This window comes from Colias eurytheme, chromosome 10, assembly GCF_061535395.1.
Source record: "Colias eurytheme isolate Ceu_HAF_F1 chromosome 10, ilColEury1 Martin Lab GWU primary, whole genome shotgun sequence".
Lineage (NCBI taxonomy): Eukaryota > Metazoa > Arthropoda > Insecta > Lepidoptera > Pieridae > Colias > Colias eurytheme.
Genome location: NC_142989.1, coordinates 8,492,483 through 8,502,975, shown reverse-complemented (window position 1 = coordinate 8,502,975; position 10,493 = coordinate 8,492,483). Strand labels below are relative to the sequence as shown.

The 10,493-nt window shown below is 33.6% G+C and overlaps 1 protein-coding gene across 1 annotated transcript; it reads right to left on the bottom strand.

Annotated features, from left to right (window-relative positions):
- Window positions 1–462: 462 nt before the first annotated feature.
- LOC149905332 (myrosinase 1-like) lies at window positions 463–1,595 on the bottom strand. Its single transcript, XM_090106567.1, has 4 exons — window positions 1,310–1,595; window positions 1,087–1,217; window positions 745–1,008; window positions 463–551 (listed from the first exon to the last, which is right to left on the bottom strand). Exons 1-4 carry the CDS (start codon window positions 1,330–1,332, stop codon window positions 463–465), a joined length of 507 nt encoding a protein of 168 aa, XP_089962693.1. The 5' UTR covers window positions 1,333–1,595.
- Between the last annotated feature and the right edge of the window lie 8,898 nt (window positions 1,596–10,493).

Here is a 10,493-nt window from a genome sequence, read left to right as displayed (position 1 = left end):
ATGTCTTTATGTATCATACATTGTACTTGTAAGATAATACGTACACACACATATTAAGAAAAAACACTATTTTTAACGTTCATGATATTTTTGATGTCATTTTTGATATTTAAACTAGTTAAAAAACAGTTTAAAAAAGTTCTGTCTTGGACGTCCGTGAATGAATGAATGAATGAATGAATGAATGAATGAATGAAAATACTTTATTTGCACCAGAAGCAAGGAAAACAATACGAAAAAACACATACAAACAAACACGTACAAAAAGGCGGCCTTATCGCTAAAGCAGCGATCTCTTCCAGGCAACCTTTAGTCGAGGATCATGAGAATTACGTTTTATGATGAGGTTGATGGTGCAGAACACAAAAAACATTAAATAAATAAATAAACATAGTATACATATACATACATACGGATATTATAAAGATAAAAAGTAAATATTTAGTTGCTTTTTAAACTCATTCAATGACCCTGCCCTTCTGATCTTATCGGGCAAACTGTTCCACAGCCTGATAGCACGGACCGTAAAGGAACAGTCATAGAAATTAGATCTATGAATAGGAACATGTAGTAGGAGTTTATTACAGGATCGCGGGGAACGGGTGGTGGAGTTCAGGAACTGGAAATTACTTTTAAGGTAGGAAGGCGTATTTGGACAGAAAAGGATGCAGTACAATAGGTTTAGGATATGAGCATTCCGGCGGAGTCTGATAGGGAGCCACTTGAGCCTTGTGCGGTATTCACTAATGTGATCATATTTGCGCAATTCGTTTATTAAATAATTATAATAGTCGACACCGTCTTGATTTATTTTATCTGGAAAGCTCGTTGGAAGAATACGTGTCCAGGAAAGTGAAAAGCGATAGAAATGTACACCTAGCTCTCTCAGCATCTCTACGTCTCTTTTATATAGATGGTAGGAGTCATCAGCGACATCACCATTTGAATGGTCTAAAATTTCATACGGCTGTGTGTGCGTTAAGTGATCCCAAATATTTTCCGTTTTTCCTAAAATTTATGTACTTTAATTATTAAAAAATCTGATTATAATAATAATCAATGTTTCAAAAACTATATCTTTCTTACCACTTTTATTCCATGCTCCTTCAGTTTGGTAAGACGAAGTTGCTGTTCCAAATAGAAAGCCCACAGGAAATGCTCTAACATCACATCCATAGTAATCCTCGGATTGACCATTAATATTATTAACTACAAAGCTGCAAAATATGAAGAATTTTATTATAGATTTCAATATTATATCCTGGATGCTAATACCTATTTAGATTAAAAAAAAAAAACAGTTTCTCACATAAAAATAAATACACGTAGCATTCTTCAAATTTTTCCGCGTGTTTAAAAAATAGTTTTTGTTTTATATTCAGAATCAAAAATATATAAAATCTCTACAAATATGCGATAGAGCGCATAATTTAAAATGTATTTTAATAAAAAAAAAACTATATTTAACTTCCTTATTCGTTTGATTTAATGCGAGACACCTTCTTTTCACAACAAGACACAAATAACTGATACAAAATAAATAAAACATAGCTAATTTTCAGTTCAATTCTCACGCTATTTATTGTCCTTAGAGACAAGTAAGGACAAATTGATCGCATGTGCACTTTATAAAGTAACAAGTTAATATAATTATTATGTTACAAACATAATATAAATATTATAACCTATAATAGACCAGAGTAAATTAACTTGAAACATAATTAATTTAACGTAGAAACCAATGGTAATAGGTAAAGGTCAAATAACGAGTTTTCTCTATTTCTGGCAAAACAAGTCGTGCTTTAAAAAATCTACACCTCTTCTTTTTGAATTTCTTAATCACCTCCAATTTTATTTGAAAACTCCATCTATTCAACATATTTGGTGACAACTTGCCTCTTTATGGCTTATATAAAACTTAGGTTTATTTTCGACGAGGTGTTAATGTTAGTTTGTTCTATCTTTAGCCGGCTAAACTTAAGTGTAACCGCAGGCCCGTGGCTAAAAATGTCGGGGTGGGTAGATTTGGTTACTATAATACATGTAAGGAACAGGGCGAGTGTTTTCTGGCACTTCGCCGGCTGCTGCCGCAGCACGCTCGCTGCGCTCGCTCGGCTCGTGCGGGTCTTAAGAGTTCTAACCTAACCTAACCTAGCCACCAGCTTTCTGCCCTGAGTCGGGGTGGGTAGATTTGGTTACTATAATACATGTAAGGAACAGGGCGAGTGTTTTCTGGCACTGTGCGGGCCCCTCAAGCCCTCCACCGGCCCGGCGCTAACCAAATCTACCCACCCCGACATTTTTAGCCACGGGCCTGCGGTTACACTTAAGTTTAGCCGGCTAAAGATAGAACAAACTAACATTAACACCTCGTCGAAAATAAACCTAAGTTTAGCCGGCTAATCTTAAGTTTATGTTCTCACCTACCTTTAGCCGTGACATATACACTGTAATTTTAATCAGTAAGACATATTATGTAATACGCACTTCACATAATATAGTTCTATTAAATTATCAGATACTTCCATGGTACTTCGCGTGTAACTAGTATAATATACTATAGATATTATCCTTAGAACCAGTTCTATTTTGAATAGGTATTTCCTTATTAGTTCTCAAAAAAATCATCACCCGATAACATAAATGTTCAAATTTTTCAATGGTAGTTATGCAATTTAAATTTGAAAACAGAAAAATATCTAAGTAATTACTTACAATCTACAAATTTATTAATTATTAGGTTCACGAATTCACAAGGTTATGCAGCTTTAATTTCAATGTAGTATTCAAGTATTTTTCTTTATATGATTTTGTTTATTTACATTCTTCTCATACTTTATGGCATAATTTGTATCCAATAATTATTTTATAGCGCGATGTTAATGAATAAAAAATAATAAATAATCAAACTCATCTAATATTTCAAGTCTCTTAAAGTTATTTTTGTACTTTTTAAAGAATACTACTAAGTATGTATTTTGAAGAAAATTCTCAGTAGAAAAATATTTAAAGCAAAACATTCAATTATTTCTATAGATGCTATTGCGTAGCTTTTATCGACTTTGAGCGCGGCGACCGAATGTAAAAATTCCGTAACGAAAAAACCTAACACCCCCACTCCAACTGGCACAGCGCACAGTGGTTCCAAATTCAAGTTTCATGGACACAGGATTCAATGTCGGTCTATCGCGCTGATTTTTTTTTTCAAGACAGATAATTGAACACCTATCAACTTTTTCTAATGGTAAAAATCCCCTAGGCGTATAGTTTTTGAGCAAAAAAATTGTTGAGTTTTTTTTGTATGGAGAAAAATCTTTATTATTTTTTTTCTCGCGTTGCTTTAAATTGCCGAGGCTTAGATTCATATATTAAGTAAGTCCGGATGATATAGTATCCAGAAAAAAATAAAATAGCTGCATCGACTTGCAGCCCCGCGCAGGAATGATCGATAAAAATTTCAATTTTCCTAAGCTCTTTTCTCTTGTATTACCTGCGTTTTGTTGCTCAATACTTGCTTATTCGTACTCCCTACATGACATTTATTAATATTGAGAACATTTCAGCCCACTAGATACGGTAAGTAATTTTTTTATATCTTAAAAATTTTCAAAATCAGTCAATTATAAAATAAGTCCAAGTACAACGTAACCCGTGCCTAGAAAGCAATTAGGTAACAACAACAACCAATCACAGCAGAGAGTCTGGAATGCGGTGTTAGTCCCAGTTAAGTCCAAAAAAAATTGTTGAGTTTTTTTTGTATGGAGAAAAATCTTTATTATTTTTTTTCTCGCGTTGCTTTAAATTGCCGCGGCTTAGATTCATATATTAAGTAAGTCCGGATGATATAGTATCCAGAAAAAAATAAAATAGCTGCATCGACTTGCAGCCCCGCGCAGGAATGATCGATAAAAATTTCAATTTTCCTAAGCTCTTTTCTCTTGTATTACCTGCGTTTTGTTGCTCAATACTTGCTTATTCGTACTCCCTACATGACATTTATTAATATTGAGAACATTTCAGCCCACTAGATACGGTAAGTAATTTTTTTATATCTTAAAAATTTTCAAAATCAGTCAATTATAAAATAAGTCCGAGTACAACGTAACCCGTGCCTAGAAAGCAATTAGGTAACGACAACAACCAATCACAGCAGAGAGTCTGGAATGCGGTGTTAGTCCCAGTTAAGTCCAAAAAAAATTGTTGAGTTTTTTTTGTATGGAGAAAAATCTTTATAATTTTTTCTCTCGCGTTGCTTTAAATTGCCGCGGCTTAGATTCATATATTAAGTAAGTCCGGATGATATAGTATCCAGAAAAAAATAAAATAGCTGCATCGACTTGCAGCCCCGCGCAGGAATGATCGATAAAAATTTCAATTTTCCTATGCTCTTTTCTCTTGTATTACCTGCGTTTTGTTGCTCAATACTTGCTTATTCGTACTCCCTACATGACATTTATTAATATTGAGAATATTTCAGCCCACTAAATACGGTAAGTAATTTTTTTATATCTTAAAAATTTTCAAAAACAGTCAATTATAAAATAAGTCCGAGTACAACGTAACCCGTGCCTAAAAAGCAATTAGGTAACGACAACAACCAATCACAGCAGAGAGTCTGGAATGCGGTGTTAGTCCCAGTTAAGTCCAATAAAAATTGTTGAGTTTTTTTTTGTATGGAGAAAAATCTTTATTATTGCACGCCTCATAGGCGAAGCGTTGAGGTGGGTACTACTGTCACTTCGCGCAAAATATCTGATTTTTCAAACTTAAAATGTCTTTATGTATCATACATTGTACTTGTAAGATAATACGTACACACACATATTAAGAAAAAACACTATTTTTAACGTTCATGATATTTTTGATGTCATTTTTGATATTTAAACTAGTTAAAAAACAGTTTAAAAAAGTTCTGTCTTGGACGTCCGTGAATGAATGAATGAATGAATGAATGAATGAATGAATGAAAATACTTTATTTGCACCAGAAGCAAGGAAAACAATACGAAAAAACACATACAAACAAACACGTACAAAAAGGCGGCCTTATCGCTAAAGCAGCGATCTCTTCCAGGCAACCTTTAGTCGAGGATCATGAGAATTACGTTTTATGATGAGGTTGATGGTGCAGAACACAAAAAACATTAAATAAATAAATAAACATAGTATACATATACATACATACGGATATTATAAAGATAAAAAGTAAATATTTAGTTGCTTTTTAAACTCATTCAATGACCCTGCCCTTCTGATCTTATCGGGCAAACTGTTCCACAGCCTGATAGCACGGACCGTAAAGGAACAGTCATAGAAATTAGATCTATGAATAGGAACATGTAGTAGGAGTTTATTACAGGATCGCGGGGAACGGGTGGTGGAGTTCAGGAACTGGAAATTACTTTTAAGGTAGGAAGGCGTATTTGGACAGAAAAGGATGCAGTACAATAGGTTTAGGATATGAGCATTCCGGCGGAGTCTGATAGGGAGCCACTTGAGCCTTGTGCGGTATTCACTAATGTGATCATATTTGCGCAGACCAAAAACAAATCTCACACAGAAGTTCTGGAGACGCTCAAGACTATCAAGTTGGAATTCAAGGAGGTCAGGATAGGAAACATCTGCATAATCAAAGAGGGATAGGAGAAGGGACTGTGCAAGAACAATTTTAGTGGGAATAGGCAGAAAGTTTCTAAGTCGTCTGAGAGAACCAGCTGCTGCAAACACTTTTTTCCTAAGTTCTTTAAGCTGATTTGTCCACGATAATGTTTCATCGATAAAAACACCAAGACTCTTAACAGTGGAACTGTAAGGAATGTCAGTGTTATTTATGCAAACATTAGGTAAAGAGGACCTATCAATTTTAGAAATAAGCGACTGACTTCCAATAATAATTACCTGCGATTTCTTCGGATTAATACATAGACCATGGTCGCGGCTCCAATTACTAATAGTCCGTAAATCATCATTCGTGAGTGCAACTTTCCTACTTAGGTCCTCAAGTGATGAATGGCAATAAATTTGCAAATCGTCCGCGTACATATGGTAGAGACTGGATATACCCGAAGTGATGGAGTTGATAAATAAGGAGAACAGGAGAGGAGAGAGCACACTACTGTGTTGTGAGGAACCCTGAGGAACGCCAGAAGTAACATCAGACCAGGATGAGTAACACTCGTCCAGTAGAATGCGCTGCCGGCGGCCCTCGAGATAGCTGCTAAACCAATTAATCACTGCCGGAGACATGTTGAAAGAAACGCGTAGCAAGCTCAACAACACATCGTGATCAACTGTGTTAAATGCGTTACTAAAATCAAGTAGTGTAAGTATTGTGAGCTGCCGTTTGTCCATACTCAATCTAATATCGTCTGTGATCTTGACTAACGCAGTGGCCGTACTATGACCTGGACGGAAACCGGACTGGAAGGGGTTGAGAAGGTTGTTTTTATTGAGGAATCTTGAGAGTTGCTGCTGCACTAATCGCTCAAAGACTTTTGAAAGGAAAGGTAATATGGATATAGGACGAAAATCCGTCCGTGTGTCTGTATGTGCGGATCCTTTTTCTTGTTAACACGATAGCGACCGAAATACTTTACTAATCGAGTCCTTTTTTTTTCTCTTACGCTTGAGTATGCTCAGGAATAGAACCCTTTCATTTTTCAGGGTCTGATTCGATGTGGTTTAATTGTTATTAAATAAACAAAAATAATAACTAATAAATATTTATTAAAAAAAAAATTATGAGGCGTGCACTTTTGGATTTTCCAAATTATTTTTTTTTCTCGCGTTGCTTTAAATTGCCGCGGCTTAGATAAATATATTAAGTAAGTCCACCGCATTCCAGACTCTCTGCTGTGATTGGTTGTTGTCGTTACCTAATTGCTTTCTAGGCACGGGTTACGTTGTACTCGGACTTATTTTATAATTGACTGATTTTGAAAAATTTTAAGATATAAAAAAATTACTTACCGTATTTAGTGGGCTGAAATGTTCTCAATATTAATAAATGTCATGTAGGGAGTACGAATAAGCAAGTATTGAGCAACAAAACGCAGGTAATACAAGAGAAAAGAGCATAGGAAAATTGAAATTTTTATCGATCATTCCTGCGCGGGGCTGCAAGTCGATGCAGCTATTTTATTTTTTTCTGGATACTATATTATCCGGACTTACTTAATGTATGAATCTAAGCCTCGGCAATTTAAAGCAACGCGAGAAAAAAAAAATAAAGATTTTTCTCCATACAAAAAAAAACTCAGCAATTTTTTTTCTCAAAAACTATACGCCTAGGGGATTTTTACCATTAGAAAAAGTTGATAGGTGTTCAATTATCTGTCTTGAAAAAAAAAATCAGCGTGATAGACCGACATTGAATCCTGTGTCCATGAAACTTGAATTTGGAACCACTGTGCAGCGATGCGATGCTATGCAATAGCTTTACCGCGGCAGTCCTCGAGTGCCACACGTACTTTTTTTATTTATACCTACATTTTGTAGCCATATTTTAAACTTGAACTCTTATGGATTCTCTTAAAAACCGATATTGACTGACTGTATAGCATACATAATATACATACCTATAGTAATGTAGATAGAAGAGGTAAATACATTACGGCTTTAATTGCTATCCATCTTAAAGCTGCTCGTAAAGTCTTTTATCCCGCCAACACCTCAGAATTTACGAGAAATCCCCAAATTGAGGTTAACAGTTTATTGTTACTCAGTTAAAATTTTATGAATGTTATGATCTAATATTAGAGGCGTATATTAAATGTTATAGAGTAAAGTTATTTTATCACCAAAACAGATTGATAAAACTGAAAAATACGCTTTAGCTCATGAAATTATTGGTCACAAATGACCCATTTTTAACGGACACTTTTAAAGTGGGTCAAAATCGGATAGGATTTAAGCGCGTCACACACAGTGAAGATACTATAATATTTTATCTTATGATACTTTAATATTTTATATTACATTATACATATTTTATATATTTATATTAATTATTAATATTTTATATTACAGTATCTTAAGGTATCCGGTATCAGCGTTCTGACCATCATTTTTCTTTTTGTCATTGCGTACTAAGACCCCTGTAGAACCGCCATCCTGTTACAAATGACCCACAAAATTTCGGGTTATTTGTAACAAGATGGCGGTTCTACAGGGGTTGTTAATATTTTATACAAATATGCGAGTAACATAGAAACAGCGTGTAAAAAAAAAAGAACTCAGCTATTAAATCTACCGTTTAAAATAGTGAAAAATGGCTTAGCTATGACCGGTCCCTATAGTCCGTAGATAATGATTTTCAACTAAATACAACAAAGGATTGTACTGGGAAACGAAGACTATAAATTTAGTAATCATACGCCCGTACCGTACCGTATCAACTGAAATACTACCGTACCTTTTGTTTTTTTCAGTACGACTTTATTGCATAAAAACCTGTTACCTTGGGGACGCAAACAGGGCTGTCCCCAGGGCGCCAATTAATAGGGATCTTCAAATTATATCATACTCTTGAGATTAAGAAACGATTCCTGTTCCTAAAACGTATATTGGTTGGTTACATTTTTGATAAACAAACATTTTATCAAAAATATTTATAATCATTTTTTTTTTCGGTTTAGTTACGCCTTTCAAAATATAAAAAATTAAAGTCATGTCAAAATTTGTGCTTATGTTATGTGGTTAAAATCACAGAGTTAAAATACTATGTTATACTTATTTAGGTACGTCTACATAATACATAATAAAATAATTGTCTATCACATTTTGCAGACCGACGGAACAAACACAAAAACATAAAAATATAAAAATCAGGGATTCCGCTTCGGAGGAATTTCGTTAGAGTTCAAGCACTGTGACAAGATATTTTTATAAACATATTAATATTATTATATGCGAATAAAATACGCGGACAGAACCAACGTATATAAGAATAATATACAAGATTTTCCTTTAATTTTAATGCAAACATTGACATAATCAGATAATTATTATACAACATAATATTATGTATCTGTATATTGTGATAATATCATCACCAAGAAGGTTATATCTATACACTGGAGATTTCGGTATGAACATTTGACGTGTAACAAGAAAATTGTTGTGTTCTATCACTTTCACACCTAACTTGGTATTGCCACTGTTAATACGAAGTTTTCCCAAGGCAACTATGTATGCTGTAATATTCTGTGCAAAAGGTTAGGTTTTGTACATGAGTTTGTTGATAAATTGCCAACAACGTCATTCAGAAGCATTGTTTGATGAGACAATTATTATTTATGCTAAATAAAATAAGTATCTGAACCAATTATTAAAAAGCCATATTCCCTGATTATGGGTAGTTACCATAATAAAATTGTAGCAACTCTCACTTTGACAATATGACATAAGTGTCAAAAAAATTGCGTCGCTTCGAATATTTAAGTTAATATTGTTGCGTATTTAATAAATATTTTCCGAATATTAATAATGTATTGCATTGTGAAAAATTGCAGAAGTTTTTGGACACCAAATTTTGGCCTATAATTTCACAGGCAAGTGTATATTTACGTTATTTACAATATTCCTCAATACTCATGCATTTACCTGTTTAGAATCATTTTAATGGCAAAAATCGTCAAATTTATCATCATTTTACAAAGCAATCATGTTAAATAAGTTCTTTTCCTAATACTTTCATCATTTTTCAACAAGTTTTCAACAAACAAATTTAACAAGTAAGGTAACCATGATGATGGGTTTTTACGGATAGCGACGATAATATATTGCTAAACAATAATTATTATGATGAACATTTAGAACACCATTTTAAAAAATTTTATACTAGTAATGAAACAACACACGACATCGGTATTGCACTCACATATTGTGGTTTGTTTTTTTTTACATTGAAATTTATACTTTTTAACCTAATATTTTTTTGTTTTAGGTACGTATTTCAGCTTTCCAAAAATGAAATAAAAAGAAATAAATGGCTGTCCATAGTGCCTATCAAGGGTAAAATTTATCAACATGCCAGAATATGCAGTTTGCATTTTAAGCCTGAGGATTACGGTCCAGAAAAAAAATACCTTTTGAAAAGTGCTATACCTTTTTATTTACCACATTCTTGTTACTGCGTCTCAACTGATAAAGTAATTTTAATTATATTATAATTAACCACCATGAAACCATTAGTAACCGTAAGTACAGCTCCTGAAAGACATACGAATTTCTGAGAACTGTAATATCGTTACCACACATCAATACTAGCGATGCAACTCTCCCTTTGGAATATTGAAAAGTTTTAGACTGAAGCTTGAGTAACCAAAACGATGTTTTAATGTATGTAGCACTCTTAAAAAATCGTAGTATGAGATCAAAAGTTATCAAGCGTTATTTAAAACTATCATTCTCTACCAATTATAATGGTATGTACCTATAAAGATGATAATTATTCATGTAAGTTGACCAGTAATATTATAATATAAATACTGT

What these genes read in the sequence shown, in the direction of transcription:
- LOC149905332 (XM_090106567.1), bottom strand. Translation starts at nt 1,332, where the DNA reads ATGCTACGTGTATTTATTTTTAT. An exon ending in CTACGTGTATTTATTTTTAT is followed by an intron (nt 1,218 to 1,309) that starts GTGAGAAACTGT and finishes CATATTTTGCAG; the next exon opens with CTTTGTAGTTAATAATATTA. An exon ending in AGGAGCATGGAATAAAAGTG is followed by an intron (nt 1,009 to 1,086) that starts GTAAGAAAGATA and finishes CATAAATTTTAG; the next exon opens with GAAAAACGGAAAATATTTGG.